Source organism: Zosterops lateralis, assembly GCF_965231275.1.
Source record: "Zosterops lateralis genome assembly, chromosome: 7".
NCBI lineage: Eukaryota > Metazoa > Chordata > Aves > Passeriformes > Zosteropidae > Zosterops > Zosterops lateralis.
Genome location: NC_139767.1, coordinates 8,256,394 through 8,273,591, shown reverse-complemented (window position 1 = coordinate 8,273,591; position 17,198 = coordinate 8,256,394). Strand labels below are relative to the sequence as shown.

Sequence of the window (17,198 nt, the reverse complement as noted above, 5' to 3'; positions counted from 1 at the left end):
GCAGAACTTCTTCCTGTTAAGCACAAAATCCTGGACTATGACGCTGGACTGCCTGAGTGGCCAGGCTGCAGTTAACAAGTAAATGGTCTCCTTGAACCTCAAATCTGTTTCTCCAGGGGAAATTGAAGAACACCCATCCCACTCTAGGGGAGCCTCATGACCAGAGCAGTTTCAGGGGCAGTGCAAGACAAGAACTTGATACCACAAACTGATGAAAGAATTGAGCTTTTGCTTTACTCAATTCCTTTTGTGGCCACAAGCTGCTTTCTCATGTACTGGCATTTCACCTCATGTTAGCCAGCCCTAGAAATCACTTTTCTTTCTCCTTGTGAAGGCAAAGGAATAATATGAGCATTGCTTGCTTCTGGTATGAACTGACTGTACTAAAAAACAGTTACATCTGAAAATTTTAAAACGTCCTATAAAAAGCCACTAGGAAATTCAGAAATTTTCAAAATAAAGGACAGCTACACTCAGCCATGATGCTCCTCCTTCCCTGCTGCTATGGCAATTGCACTGAACAGGGAATATGCCAATTTGCAGCTAAATTTCCCACCACAAGACTCCTTATCTACAGCATGCTGAGAGGCTGAGATTCAGAAATAAAAGCAGATTTATGGAAATAAAATCTCATCTGACCTGGGTTTTTTTAATAAGAGGCTGGGCAAGAATAGAGGAATCCAATCAAATATCACTTTTTGTGCAACCTAGAAGGAAGACAATGAGTCCATAACAGGTGTGGGATTGCCGTCCTGCTTGTGACATCCAACAATACATTTACAATCAACTGGACAACTGCTTCAGATTTGTGGGCGTCTTATTGCCTAGCCAAGAAAAAGGCTGACAATATTTCTGAAAATGTGTGCTTTGTTATACAAAGAATACCAAAATAAAGAGGTTCAGAGAATAACATAAATCAAGGAGCCCTCTTGGTACCATCAGAGTTAAAACCTATTACTTGGGTATATAATATTTTAAGTATTATCAAGCAGAGATGATCAGATTTCAGTTTAATTGCTCCCGTTGTGAAAACACTTTATTAAATTAATTAACCAAGTTATCTTCTCAGTCCACAATACATTATTAATTCTAAAACTATTGATCTCTGCATTTAGAAGTCATTGTTTGGCATCAAACTAGTTTTTGCAATTAGCATATGCTAGCAGGCTTAATAAAACTCAAGGACTCCTCTAAGAGACTACAAAATGAAAATGTTCCTAAATATGCTCAGAAATTCCCATTATGCATGGTCATCTTGACCCTAGGCAAGGAAGGCAGTAAAAACTCCAGCAACTCTTGACAGCACAAATCTCAAGTGAGCTAACTATGAAAAAATTCTCTTTTTTCTTGTCCAGCCAACACTGACCTATTTACTAACCAAGTTGCACCAGCAAGAGTCTTCATTTTGCCCTCCAAACTCTACTTCACAGGAACGCATATAAAAACCCACAGCATTCACTGACTAACACTGATTTTGTATTCCTTTCTCACACTCTACTTTAGAAACCACTCATCTTAAAGTCTTCAAGATCTGCACGAACAAAAAGTGATCATTACCAATTGTCAGGGAAGCTGTTGTATAAGAGAAAAGCTTCCTGAGCTCCCACAGACTATACTGAGTGAAAAAACCTGTTAAAATAACACTACCAGCATTCCTAACAATTTACATAATCACAACCAAAAAAGGAAACCTGACTCTAGAGTAACTCAGGAAAAGTAAGACTCAAATTTGCATTATATCATTCAGGAAGTGGACAAATTAAATCAATCACACATGTCGAGAGCTGAAAACTGCTGGAAAAATTATGACTGGATCAGACACACAAGGTAAAGTTTATTTACAGTGGTGTTCTGCATACACAATTTTTCATTTATACTACAAGGTAATTAATACAAGGCCCCCAGAGTTTCTCTCCTTCTCCTGCCTCTTCTAAACTGTTGTCTTTACCCTCACTTCTTTCCGTGCTTCCTTCATTTCTCTGCACATGTCCTTTCCATAAACAGTGACAGATTGGTACTCTGGTACCAATTGAGGCCCTTCATGTAATTTCTTCCTACTTTAATTTTGTCAGTGTAGAGGTTTGTATGGTGACTGTAGGACCCCAAGTGGCTTTGGCCTTAACTTCTACAAGAAGCACAGTCTTCTTTCTCAAGAAAAATCTCACCAGAACTACACAATTCTTTTGAAAATAAACACCTCCAAGTTTTCCCAAGATACACATTGAAGCACCCTGTGTAAAATTGCAAATATTACATCGAGAGGTAAAGATAAAAAAGGCATGCATCAAAAACAACACACCTGCTGTTCAAAAACAATAAGAGATGAAAATTCCTACTGTCTCAGATGAACAGAACCTCTCACCTTGACCTTGCTGTGAGCTGGTATAGAAGATCCTCTCCCCAGTAGCAGGGATGGGCATGGACCCTCAATTAGGGCCAGGGCAGCAAAAGGGACAGAAGTCATCCACCTACAGGTCACTCATCCTGACCTGCTTGTGCACTGCCAAATGGTCACTCTACCTGTACCTACCAAAAAAAGCAAAGGCAGAGACTGCAGTATCAAAAGGCCAAACCACCCTGAAAACAGAGACCTGAACCCAAGCCAGCGGGAGAAAACTTCATTTTCTGTAATTCCTTATTTCTCGTTATTCTCCATGTGGCAAGTTATTTTTTTTCCTAGTTGATATCACATTGAATTTGGACAAGATATGTATCTTCATGATGGAGGAGGTACATGTGATACCAAAAAAGGCTTCAAGCATCAGCACCTTGATATTGAAAATGCCCTCATACCTTTTCTGTGTAGCCTCCCATGGGCAGCTCCACACAGTTCTGGCTCTTTCTCTCTTCCTTCTGCAACTCCAGCTAGTTCCTTCCCATCCCTAGCACAGCCACCTAACCCTATCTGTCCCTCACACAACCTCCTGTCCCTCCCTCCTCACAGCACAGCCAGCAGACACTAAGGGACCACTCTACCACTTAACTCACTCTTTTATCACTCCCATAGCTGTGAGGGCAAGGCTGTTCCCACTCCTTGGCAATTCACACAGCTGCAATGTATCGGGGCCTAGATTGCCTTCAGCACTATCTCTATCTGTCACCCCATGTCTTTATATGGATTTATACATCTGCACATATAATTCACTCATTACTGGAAGGAGGAAAGCAGTAAGTATTTCAGCAGTTAAGAACCACCAAACAGCCAAACTCCTCTTTTTCTAGGCATAATGATCATTTTTTTAGCTACACAACAAACACAGAAATAGGAGTTCTTTCCAACACTCATAAATAGATTATTATAACATGTAACTTTAGGCCAACATTGCTGTTCCTGTCTTTTTTCTCCAAACAGAGGACAGTAAGGGATGTGATCTGCACACACAACTACGGATTTATGCTATGCTGACTAGAAGGAACTACACTGTCAGCAGGACAGCTTCTCACAATTACAGTGTTTACTCACCTCACTGAGACAAGAAGTCCATGTTCTGAATGCACAAAAAAAAGCTATGAACAGCTCAAATACAAGACATAACACATGTAGAGCATGTACAAGCTGAATGTCTCCTTTATGTAAAAGACAGATGACACATACTGTAATTAAAGATTAGTTGAAGAGTATAATGACATGAGGCCAAACATGAGAGATGGTAATCTTGATTACAGGTTGGTCAAAGAGATCAAAGTAATAAATTGGCTCAGTGTTCCTAAAAAACTTTTTGAACTTTTGATGAGAAGATCACTATGTCCTGAACTCCTTCTCCATCGCTTGAGACCTTTTCTTCACCTAAACAGCCCACAGAATGTAGACACTTGCTCCTTGGTCTCTTGCTCTGACCATTGCTGAAACACCAATGTGTTGGTTGAAATTGAATGAAATGATACAAAGTGAAGATTAACTTTGACCCATCAAACTCAGTGGTGGTTTCAACCTTTCCTGGCCTGTCCTATCTGCACTCACTGAACTCCTCCACCGAGTGTGAGCCACAACTCCTTCCCCCTAAACTTCTCCTTTCAGCCCAGGCACTGCCTTTTCCACAGACTCCTCCTGTGCTAGACCAGCAATGTCCTCGAACCATCTCTTTCAGGATCCTATCCACACAGATTTCCTCCAGAGCTTACCTGAACTGAAGCTTACCTAGACCATCTCTTTCTTATCTCAGTCCTGCTCCACAACAGTTTCCCTCACACCTCCAAACACCATCACATCCTTCACAGTGTGCTAACACAACCCCAACCCTTGTTCAAGAGCACAGAGCTGAGCTATGCTTCAGGCTCAGAAGAGAACCCCTCAGCCCTCTGACAGCTCTGCTGCTCCACATGCTCCTCTCCCTCCCGTGGTCCTCAAACAGCCCCCAGACTCAGGCTGAGCCTGTCCCTGCATGCCTCGGGCCTTTTCACACTCAGCCACAATTCAATGCCTTCAAATTATCCAAATCTAATGCCCTAGGACCACAATTCTCCTTATTCCCCTCTATTGGAGTCCAGGGCATCCCTCTGGCTGCCCTGGAATCTGAGGAAGGGAGTCTGAACCCTGGACAGGGGGGTGTGGAGCCAGCCCAGGGGTGTTGGGTTGGCACAGAGCCCCAGCAGACACTGGCTTTGATTTTAGTCCATGGGAGAGGCTTCCAACACTGAGAGAGGAATAACAAACAACAAAGGTGTGAAAACAGTAGTTTAGCATAACACAGGGTGGAAAATATTGTAGTTTTGGGGTTCTTAGATTGGAGGAAAAAGGGGGAAAAAATGAAGGATTTATGTGACGCGGCACATATTTTGCATACTACCCGGCATGTAATTTGCATACTACGCAACACATAATTTGAATACTACGTGGCACGTAATTTGCATACTAAGCATTGCAAAATATTCATATTACATGGTGCATATTTTTGATACTGCACGGCGGGTATTTCGATACTACACACCGCGGTGTGTAATTTTGTACTGCACAGTGCGTATTTTCATATTTCGCGGCATAGCAAGTAAATTCATAGCACGTGGCGTGCATTTTTATATTGCATGGCACAGGGCATGCATTCACACTGCACGGGACAGCGCACAAATTCACACAGCACGGCGCACAAGTTCCTTTGGTGCGGCCCTATGTTCTTCTTGTTCCCCCTTGGCATTCATTTTCTGCAGTGAGGGTGGCACAAAGCACTTTGAGGGGATTGGGTCAAAGTAGAAATGACCTTTCTAGTACAAGTAATAGGCATTGGCATGGAATTGTAAATAATAGACACGTAGTTATCTGTATAAAAGCAAAGCAATGTCCCATCTGTGGGCAGTCACCTCGTGTCCCAGCCCCTATTCAGATCTCGGCTGGGTGGGGAGAAAATTGTGAGATATGAAATAATAAATAACACAAGAAACCTTGAAAAACAAGACCTTGAAGACTCCGCTTCTTTCTTGCAACATGGCTCAGGGCTTTCAGAGGGCAAGAAAACCACCTGAATCTTGGGTGAGAAACCAAACCTGAGACCCCTCCCCCAAACAAAGTGTCCTTCCCTTTCTCTTTCTTCAAAGAGCTTCTGCAAAGCCCCAGAGGTCCCTGACTCACTGTAACACCACAAGTGATTCCATCCATTTTCCTGCACCCCTTGCTCTGAGGATCATGCCCCTGTTCTCTTGACTCCACAGCCATGGCTCACACCCAGCATCCTGCACCTCCAACAGCTGGTTCCACAGCTGTTCTCCATCCCAACCACTGGCCTGTCCTCACTGGTCTACCTGCCAGGAAGTAGGGGGAAAAAGGAGGGAAAAGGGAACAGGAACCATCTTCCCAGAAACTCATCTCCAAACCTCAGATGAAGAATGACCTCTGATTACCCTGGATTTTGGGATCACCTAGCTGAACTTCTGGCTTTAAGGCCTCCTGAAGCAAGCCTGAACAGATACTTCCATCAGATAATAGGAAACATTGTATTGTCTTATTATCATCCACTCCACCACGTAGATTATTTTCTAGATTAAGCAGAGAAACAGCAAGCAAAAAGGGGATTGAAAACCTGTTACTATCTCGTTTTGTTTGTTACAAGGTATGAACTACCTGTCCTCGCATCATTACAGACAACAGTTGCTTAAGGATGCTCATAAAATGAGTGCTTAATGTAAAAAGAAAAATAAATAGTTGCCAATATTTATTTAAAAGAAATACAGTGCAATAGTTCCCCCTACTGACAGCACAAAATCACATTACTAATCAATGTTATTTTCTGGGTGGTCCTCAAATTACTAATTCACTGTCCTCATGTGGTCCACTTAAGCTGACCAGCCTCCTAAGCTTGCTGGAACCTGAAGGACAGAGGGCAGGTCTGAGCAGAGTCTTAAGTTAGTCTTAAACTGCACCAGGTTGAACATCAGGAAGAATTTTTTCATGGAAAGGGTGGCTAAGCCTGCCCAGGGAAGTGGTGGAGCGACCATTCCTGGAGGTGTTGAATATTGACTACGGGTTTTATGTTGATATGGTGATGTTCAGTCAAACGTTAGACTCGATGTTCTTGGAGGTGTTGTCCCATCTTCGTGATTCTAAACCACAAGAGGCTTTGTTGTGCTGCCCAACTCCTCCAAGCACTGCCCTTTGCCTTTCCCCTGGCCTTCCCTGGGCAGAGCTCGGGCCGTGGGGACCCCGGTGCCTCCAGGGCTTTTGGGGGAACCCTGAGTCCCCAGGGATGCCACGGGACCCAGCCCTCTGCCCTCACGGCACAAATGGGAAAGATTTTGGCACTTTTCAGCTTCCTGAAGACAAGCAGGAAGCCTGTCTTCAGGAGCTTAGCCGTGAAGAGCTACCTGTCGCTACCAGGTGCCTGTCGCGACCGGGGCCGTGGTGATAGCAGGCTGGGCAGGGCAGGGCACAGGGCACAGGGCAGGGCACAGGGCACAGGGCAGGGCACAGGGCAGGGCGGGGCAGGGCACAGGGCAGGGCACAGGGCAGGGCGGGGCAGGGCACAGGGCACAGGGCAGGGCACAGGGCAGGGCAGAGCAGGGCACAGGGCACAGGGCAGGGCACAGGGCAGGGCGGGGCACAGGGCAGGGCAGGGCACAGGGCAGGGCAGGGCAGGGCAGAGCAGGGTTGAGGAGGGCAGGGCAGGGCACAGAGCCGAGCAGGGCAGGGCAGGGCAGGCCGGGCCCGCAGGGTGACGCACAGGAAGGCGCTGCCGCGGGCCGGGGGCGGGCGCGGCCGCTTAAAGCCCGCGGGGCGGGGGCAGGCGGCGGCAGCAGCGGCGGAGCTCGGCCTGACCCGGCACAGGCAAGCCAGGCGGGGCGGGGAGCGGCGCACCGAGCGCCGGGAGGGACGGGACAGGGCGGGACGGGGCGCACAGCGAGCCCCGGCACAGGCGGCGCCGATGGGAACGGGCTCCGGGGCAAAGCTGGGTGGCCGGAGAGCGGGGCTGCTCTGCGCTGTCCGGGCGGACACAGCCCCAGACCCCTGCGGCCCCTCCTGCCACCCGCCTTGCCATAACAGGGCGGGCTGGGGCGGAAGGGACCTTAGAGATCCCAGCCGTGGCAAGGGACAACTCGCACTAGAGACCGGGTTGCTCAGAGCGCCATCCGACCTGGCCTCCGGCGCCTCCTGAGATGGGGAGTCCACTTCTCTGGGCAACCCGCTCCCACCCTCACACTAAAGATTTTTTTTTTTTTTTTAAGTCTAATCGCAACTCCTTCAATTTGAGCTCATTCCCCCTGTCCTCTCACTACGTGCTCTTGTAGACATTGTTGTCCCATCTTTCCTGAAAACTTTCTTCCAGTTCCCTTCAGGTGGCATTCACAATGAGTTAGTTACAAGTGTCCGACCTTCTCAGCTGTCCCTGCAAAACCTTTTGCACAAAGGGAACATGGGTTGTACCGAGCAGGTCACGAAAATCCCAGGGACAAACCCTACCCGTGCGCTCTGCAACGCTTAATGCATGTGAGCATCCCTGCAACTTAAACTGCAAGCCTAAGGGGGCTGCAGGCTGGACAAAATCTTGCCGCCTTCTTCTTCTTCTTCTTCTTCTTTTTTTTTTTTTTTTTTTTTTTTTTTTTTTTTTTTTTTTTTTTTACTTTAGATAATAAATATTAAGTTTCCTTGCTAATCTTGTTAGGATATCATAATCACCAGAATTCATCATAAAAACTCCCACCAAAAATGAACAGACTTTAAAATCTGGGTTGTTTTATTTTCCTGAGTGTGAGTTCAGGAAAAATGTGACAGTCAGACTCAGTGATCCTGGAGGTCCCTTCCAAACCTTAACAATTCTCTGGGTTTTATTCTATAAATTATTACTGTGTTACGATTTGATTCCTTATATGTACCTCTGTAACTGTCAATGCAGCAACACAGACAGCAAAACACTCCTGTGCCTAACTCCTCCTCAGCAATTTAAAGAAACAAAGGCAGTATTTGCAAAGAAAATTCAGGCAATGTTTTTTTCCTCTCAGAATGGAAGTACTAAAGAGGAGGAAAATGTCACTGGGCACATTTCCACTGACGTTATATACAGTGTCCTTCATAACACACACAGAATCATCTTATCAGCCTTTGCTGAGAAACTAAAACCTGTCACTTTTACTTTTGCATGAGTAAGTGGTCAGGACTCCATTAAACTTGAGATACTACTTTTTTTCTTCTGACTTTAAAAACTGGAAAATGAAAGACTACAGCATTAAAAATATGATGTGTATACTTGAAAGTGGTGACATTCTGAAACTACAGTTCAGAACTGGAAGGAGAAAAACTGCATATAAAAAGGTCAGCTTTCTACAAAAATGTCCATTTTGATGAAATCTTGTCTTTTTCTTCAGGAAAAGTTTTTATCAAAAATGTTCCAACAGATCCATAGTTTGTTGGTCGACTTCAGTCTTTAGTCCTGACTGTATTTTGGGTCTTCTGGTAAGATGAAATGGAAGACCACCTCTGGTACAGGATCAGGGAGTTGGCAGAGCCCACTGATCTCAGCCCTAGGACTGAGATCCCAGGACACATCAAATATAATTCTGTGACAATTTAAAATAGAGAAGATATACTAGATTAAGTTCATAAAGCAGTACTCTCCAAACAGAAAATGTGGGGCTTGAGGAACAGCACAGTAACACAACCATGATGACTTTAGGAAAAATTTGAATGGTTTGAATTCACCAAGAAGAGAGCAAAATCATTGCTTTCCACTCCTCTTCAATGAGAATAGTTCTGCCTGGGTTTGAAGAGCACAATCCTAAACAACTTCTCTTGATCAGAGATGGTGTGTAAATTTTGTGACTTCATAAGCACCATAAAGTATCTCAAAAAATTTACATGAAGAAAGGGAATTAACAGAGGTGCCCATTCAAGTGTAAGAGCCAAAAGTTCTTTAATGTGGCCTTGCTCACTTTTCTCCCTCTTCCCTTTAACTGACTAAATTTACTCAAGTACCACTGCTTTGAAAGACAATAAAATGTCAAAGTATATAAGAGCTACAATGAAAATAACCGATTTATGCCATTTGGATTAGTAATTCATATTTATTTTTTAATTGCAAACATGTTTAATTCCTTTCTTTTGTAGTATGTCCCAATGGAGTCAAGTTCAACAACTGGAAATAAAGTTTTTGGAGCAGGTAGACCAGTTCTACGATGATAACTTCCCCATGGAAATCCGGCACCTACTAGCACAATGGATAGAAAGCCAGGACTGGTAGGATTTCATTCATTCTGTGTCCTGTTATTTCAATCACTAACAATTCTTTTGTTTGCTGGCAGGCCTTAGGGTGCTCATTTACAAACTGTGCAAGTATCTACACTCCAATAATACTATTTCACTAGTTATGGATTTAGCCGTTTAAACTTAAGGAATATTGGGAGGTGAAGTTTCACATTTGAACTTACTCCTAAACAAAATCCAATAAAAATGGATTTTAAAAAATAATGCAAGTTAATTTTCAATGGAAATGTTCCACATTTACCTCTTGCAGCATAAAATTATTCACTTGTCCAAAATTGCACTTAAACCTGGATAATTCTGGGGAACAAGCCAGCTGTTTACAGGAACTATTCTCTAGGAGGTCAATTTATGCACAAATTTGGATTCAATTCACTCAAGAGTTATCTTAAGAAAATTCCAAACTAAATGCAAAAAAAAAAAAATTATTAGTCATACCAGAAAGAGCTATCTCATTTTTTCAAGCTAAATTCACAGGACTATTGGAGGACTGTTGTGCAGGGGGAAAAAGGAGAAAAAAAAAATCTGCTAAGGGATATAATTTTTCTTTACCGTTTATGGCTCCATATTTATGGGGCTGTAGCAACATGGGTAACATTAAATTCTCTTTTCGCCAGATGTGGAGTTAGCAGGTGTATCTCAAACAGGCGCCTGCTATTTGTGAGGCAAGGAGAGAGGCTATTCCAAGGACAAGGATGCCATGCTGTCCAGACTTTTTCCTCCTCACTTTTGCTCACTAATGCTATTGCCCTGCACATACCAAGCTGTACCACAAACAGCAGATCCAGTAAAGCCTGGCGTTGTCTGTGTCCTGTATCCCCTACATACCCTTCACCAGTAGCCTCAGAGTCTTCCTGTATCCCCAAATAGTTTGGCTGAGGGAAGGCTCATCTGGTGCCTGGTGTGAAGAGATGTATCTGCTGCCTGGCCATCTGGCTGTTGCCTCCTGGAGCAAGTTATTGCTGCCATTTTCCTCAGTGGAGGTGCTAATTTGGATTCCTTTCTCCTATCAACCTGCCAGATTGCCATGAAATTTGTAAGAACATTCTATCTTTTGGACTTCAAGGCTGTTGCCAACTTTGTCTGAAACTGGGCAGCAAATTCAGAAATTATATCTGTGTGACTGAGTGAGAGGGACAGTTTGCATAAGCCCCATTTCCTCTGACAAGTGAGCTGGAAGTATTTAAATATTCACTGGACCAGAGACTAGAAAACCCTAGTTGTCTCCTCTGGCTGACTCTACTGTCTGTGCTAACACCTCACCCTCTTTTTATAGGTGCATATCTATAGGAATAGTAAAAACCCCACAAAATCATAAAAATCATTATTCACAAGCTCTAGCTATATGCAAGTCACCGTATACTTAAAGTCTTTTTTTTGTTAGGTTTTTTTTTTTTTTTTTTTTTTGGTGGGGGGGGTTGTTGTTTTGTTTTGGTTTTTCGGTTTTGTTGTTGTTGTTGTTGTTGTTTTTTGTGCCTAGATTTTGGAATAGATTTTCATTTTCCATACTGCTAGATTGACACACCATACAACATTTTAAACATGCATGGTTGTTGTTCATTGATTCTCTAGGGAGGCTGCAGCCAACAATGAAGCAATGGCAATGATCCTTTTACAGAATTTGATAATACAAGTGGATGATCAACTGGACAGAGTTTCACAGGAGAAGAATCTGCTCTTGATCCACAACCTGAAAAGAGTCAGGAAGCTGCTGCAGGTGGGTCATTACTTCAAATGACAAATTGCACTGTACACCCTTAGTGGTCTCTGGAGGCAGTGCTCGAGCTCTGTGGTTTGCAGGTTGTTCCAAAGCCCAGCTCAGAGCTGCCCCAGTTGCCATAGACTCCAAGCAGCTATGGGAAGACTGAGACTTTTACAAGATAATTCAAAATAACAGTTCCACTGTCTTTCTGTGGAACAATAATTCCTGTTTCAATGCATGCAGCTTGGATATAAATGCTGTGACTTCTTAGCTCTGTGCATATCTGTGTTTCACTGAGCTCTTACAAATAACACTGTACAGTGCTTATAGATGCTCATGTTTATTACAAATGTAATTACCACCTTTGAGACACCTACAGCTATTTAACTATGGAATAAAATACATGCTTGGGGCTTAAGGCAGCACCATGAAAAAGGAACCCCTGTAAATCATTAGCATGCTTGCTGTTTTATGCTTTTTCTGGGATTATTTGTTATTAATTACTTAAAGGATTTACCATCAGGCTTCTGCAAAATGATATTTATTTTGATTGCCTGAATGTTTCTCTAATAATTGTTTATCTAAGGCAAGGATTCTCAGAGTTCCACTTCATTAGTCACCTACTTCCTGACATCTATCTGTCTTCTGCATAAAGCAGATATGCCATTGAGTTTAATGAAAGTTTGGGGGTTTTTTTCTTCTTTGATGGTGTTTTCCATAAGAACTTAAAAGATAATTACATTGGTTACCAAACATTTTCTTTATTTGAGACATATGTACATACACACACACACTGGCCTGGAAAATCTTAGCATGGCTTCATCAATTACTTTGTTCTCTTTATGGCTGTGTCTTTCTACTCCTCATCCCTAGTGGTGGCCTCTTAAAAATATGACACTATTTCCATCACTACTGGTTTTTTCATCTCATGTTATGCAAGCAGCCTTCTGTAATTTAAAAATAAAGTAACTTTTTGTTTCTTTTCTGGTTTTTGCAGCAGCACTTTTCAAACACCAGATTTACTCAACTGCAGAAACACTGTTGTTTCCATAATGATCTTGGCACATTTTACCACAAAGCTGTATCACCTTAGTAAAGGATTCTTCCACAGGGGCAGATGTGTAGAAAGAGCTTTTCAGGCCAAGCAGTTGCGCTGGCTTAAAAAGCAATGCATTTATGATTATACCATCACAGTGTGCACAGGCAGAAGGACTAGAACATATTTGCAGACAAGCTCTACAAAACTAAAGCCTCTCATTGTTCCTTCTCCTCTTTGCACCGTTTATTTTATTCCACATTTTTTACCAAAATGTGAAGCATTAGCTCTGTGTGCTCTGCCAAACACTGCACAGCGAGCAAAGCAGTCAGGCCTTGGGTGAACTCAGTTGTGTTCATGTAATAATCAGTGTGAAAATGGCCTGAATGAAATCCCTTTCTTTCAAGTCCTGTCACGTTTGGAAATTATGTCGTGATGTGCTTCAGGAAGAACACAAAGCAAAGGAGGCTTATTCTAGAAAGGCGAGAGGAGGGGAGTTTTAAGTGATTTGTGATTAAATGGCTTCTCAGGTGCTAGGGTCTGAGTCACAATTCCAGAACAAAACAAAATGCTCAGGCATCCCTCTTACAGCTGAAGAGTGTTACAAACTCCCTGAGAGGACATATGTGATACTGGAATTACACTGCTTATAAAACGTGATCTGAATCTTGAGTAACGCAGTAGAATGCTTTTAGGTGAGAAAAAAAACAAAAAACAAAAACAACACAACCAGCAGCTCTCTGTAGGAGCATCCAAGGACGGCAGGGAGAAGGAACTCTGCAGACCTGAGATATTCTAGAAACACATGGTTTTATTGCAAGGGTCATGGGTAAAGAGGGCTTTGCCTTCAGCCACCAGCCTCGGCTGAAGGGAAGCCCCAAAGACACAAGGAGAGAGAGAGAGGGGGTATGAGGTAAGGGAGGTAAAGGAGCTGAGAGAGCTAAGAGGGGTAAGAGAGGTAAGAGAGAGTGGTAAGAGAGGGAGAGGACCTTATTACAATACATTATATCTTCTTTTGTGTTGAATATTCTAATTTACAGTGACCAACTGGTGCAAGATACAAAACCTACAGACTTTGCATGCAGCCTATGAGAACTGCTATATTACCATATCATCCTATATTCTAAACTCTAAAGACTGCTTTTCTTATCTACTTTTCCCCTGATGCCTTGGCAGGGTGGAGAGGGGCTACATCCTTGGGTCCTTTTGTTTTCTGTCCTTCAACCTATCTCCAGCTAATCACCATCTTTCTGCCTGCCATGATCACATCTCAAAGCTGGCCTTCATTTCTATTTCACTCACAGGTTTTACATCTCCAGTATTTCTTACCAGGCAATCATATCCACAAGCCCTTCCTGTCCCATCTTTCCCAACAGCTCTCCCCCATCACTAATAATGTTGACCTTTCTTCATTGCATCAAGATAGCACATAACCTGAATTCAGACAAAAAGCTATCCATTCACTTTCAAAATACACATGTAAACCACCAAAAAGTGCATGGTACTTTCACTGCTGGAGCTTTTCCTGATCTTGAGCACTATCACCCACAGTCTATATTCTGATTTCCAAAATAATTAGAATAGGCTGGAGTAGGACCAGGCTCTTGCAATGTCTGAGGGTTACCAGATAAGAAAAATAATTTATATTCTCTTAAGAAATCTGTGACACCAGAATTTTTGACTTTTGTGTAAAACACTATGTTACAAATTTAAATTATAGAACATAGAAGATAAATGCATTTTCAGCCAAGGTATGGGCTGCATGTTCTGTACAGTTATACAGGCAGTCTTCTGCTTCAGCTGTTCAAATTATTTCTTCACAGTAAAGAAATGCTGTAGTAGTGGAAATCAGCTGACAGCCTATCCTTGTTATCAACTGTCAAGTGTTATTAATGGACTGGACATGACACGTACCATGGACAGTATGTTCTGTAACATTCTTAACTTTGAGTATGCAAATTATCTGATTATGGGTCTAATCTTTTTTTAATGCATCACTGGTTGCATTTTATTGTTGAATATACGAGAAGATTGGAAACAGACACTTGGCTTCCCACCCACAGCTGGAAGCCCTTGCAGATACCTAACTCTTGTTAATTGAGCTACTTTGTGACAAGTTCATGAGACAACACCGAACAAATGTGACTGATGTACAGAGTAGAATGCCATGGTCCTTTTTGTCCCAACACACCACCTAGGGAAAGGGAGGCTGGAAAGGTATACTGTAAAACTAAGGAGATTTTTCACTGACTGATGAAAGAAAGACTGGGCTCCTAAATAGGTAAATATCTTTTCCTATCTGGTGACTCCGTGAACAGTGTTGGTTTGACTTTCTCTGAAGGTTAGTAACCATGAACCCACCTTTATCTCTGCTTCACTCTCTAGTGTGAGCACTTCTTTGAAATTTCACAGTTCCCTCCTCTTCCTTCCCCTCTGAACCACACACAGATGCACAGACCCGTGTGCATTGTGCACACACACGAAGCTGTCCAACCTCAATACACAATGTGAATACAACATTTGTTCATTACTTTGAACCAAATTGTTGAGTAATACTTGACAAAGGAGATAACACTGGAAACCAGCACTTATCACAACATACACAGCCATAGTATTTTGAGCTGTGGTAAAGGTTCCTAAATGCTACAACAATAGCAATAATAATGTAAAATTCAATTAGAGAACACACAAGGGCTATTCAAAAGCAACCTGCAGTTCTTGACAAAACACTGACTAAAAAATGTTTAGTCAGAAATACAACTGGATGGTTAGTGAAAGGCAGCCTTATAAGATAAGGCAATGCACACTTCATAAGTGGCCTGTGCAGCTGTTTTCTAGACAGACAAGGACTCCTTAGGATCAAGATTCCTGGTGTTGTTACTGAGGCTGGAGAGTGTTATTTCTAGAAGTCTCCAGCACCACAGCCAAGCAAACCTCACCTAAAAGATATCCCTGAGATTTTTGTTGTAAAACTGAGAAAATCTTTTATTCTGACTGTTTACTGAAACATCTTTACATTAATATATTTGTTGTTCTGGGAAAGCAAGAATGGAGATAGTGAAAGAAAAGAGAATTTGCCTGCCTCAGTTACAAGTTTTGGGCAACGTTGGGGGTTGTGAAGGGCAAAGAGTAGAAGTCCAAGCCCAAGAAGTCCAGGAAGGTGGGTCTGCCTGGCACCCCTGCTTTTAGAACAGAGGGACCATCCCTATTCTCTCACTATTAGAGAAATAACTATAGAATATGGCATTCCTGCTTAGACTGCTTACATTTCTAAAATTATCTGCAGGCAAAAAAAAAACCAACAGTGATCAGGAAATATGTAATTTGAAAAGTTATAAGTACTTGAAAATAGTGATGAGAAACTTAGCTAAGCAGCTGTGGTCACTGCTAGCTCTCTGTAATTTGCTTCTCTTTTTCTTGCTTTCATTGAAACATCTCTTCTTTTTGACATTATTCTGGTATAAATGCACATACTATATTAAAATCAGGGTCAGCATTTTAGGTTAAAATCCTTCATATTTTCTTCCTACATTATTATTACTTCTCTAGTCAGTAAATTGGATTCATTTTTGTAGCAGAGCAGCCTTTTGTTGCTGTGCTCTTCAGTGGGAGACAGAACAGCACAGTCACTTTCTAAGGTTAAATTCTCTGTCTGTCTTCCTAGAGAGCTCCTGCTCCCCCCAGCAGCAGTTTTGGAAAGAGGGAGAAAATGTTCAGAGGCAGCGGGGGAAAGAGCAGGGAAACCATGCTTATGGTTCTTTCTCCTTCTTAAAATCTAGATGGAAAAAAGCAAAGTGGATTAGTTACAAGGAGATGGTTTGTGCTGTTGTTATGACAACAAAATATAAAGGGCAGATGTTAAGCTTTGAAGAGCTGCCTAGCACTTCTAGGAACTAAATTGCAGATGTAAGAGCCTGCATGACCTTGGCCAATGGACAATTACATCCCAGTTTTCAGAAGGAACGTTTTTACGTGACAGTGTACCTGTCCCTGATGTAAGCCCCTGTGCAATACACAAGTGGATTTAGTGCACAGAGACTCTCATAAAATGCTGCAGCAGCCCTCTGGTTAGAGGGTAGAAGCAAGCTGAGATACAGACTTCTTGTTTATCACAGCACAAAAAGGGTCCTGGTTTATTCCTACTGGAGGCTTCCCTTGTGGCCTCTGACTGCAGGGATCAGTTTGCAGACTGGGACTGCAGGTTCCAACAGCAGGCTCTGACTACAGATCCAGACTGACCTCACAGCAGAGACTTTCTCTCCTCGGGATCCTTCTTCTTCATCATCCTCTCATTCCCTCTTCCTCAAGGTTCCTCCTCCTTCATAATCCCCCTTACCAGCTGGCCCACTCCCTTTTATCACACTTCTTTTTATTGGATACAGCTGTGGCTCCTCAGGGGTGAGGCTGTACTGGGTAATTAACACAGCTGTTACTTATCAGGGGCAAGGTCACCTATATTCCCTTCTCCTACACTAGAAGAGAGGTACTGGCCACATTCCTGACTCATATGCCAAAATCCTGGGTTGGTGGAGAGCAGCCAGGCTGCAGTGCAGCCAGGGCAGGGGAGGCTCAGAGGAGCCTGGGAATCAGAGATGGGCACTGTGCCCCAGTGTCCCACCACTCCATTTAGGAATGATGCTGATGGGCAACTGCCTGTTCAGCTCTGGGATGTCCTTCCCCCCACACACTCCAAGATGGAAACCTGGAGCACTCCTCAGGTGCTTGCTAGACAAAAAGTAGCTCCATGGAATGCAGCCTGGCCCAGGTGAGCTCTCAGGAGG

General features: G+C 43.0%; 2 protein-coding genes across 2 annotated transcripts in view; one reads left to right on the top strand and one right to left on the bottom strand.

Moving 5' to 3' along the window:
• The window catches only part of MYO1B (myosin IB), a 184,672-nt gene that overhangs the window by 137,480 nt on the left and 29,994 nt on the right, over positions 1-17,198 (bottom strand). The window lies entirely within an intron of this gene.
• STAT4 (signal transducer and activator of transcription 4) overlaps positions 9,528-17,198 on the top strand; it is a gene marked incomplete at its 5' end in the record, with an annotated part of 40,077 nt that continues 32,406 nt past the window's right edge. The window contains 2 exons of the mRNA XM_083865158.1: positions 9,528-9,655; positions 11,252-11,396. Of these exons, the coding sequence (XP_083721284.1) occupies positions 9,528-9,655; positions 11,252-11,396 (273 nt within the window). The remainder of the gene's footprint in view (positions 9,656-11,251; positions 11,397-17,198) is intronic.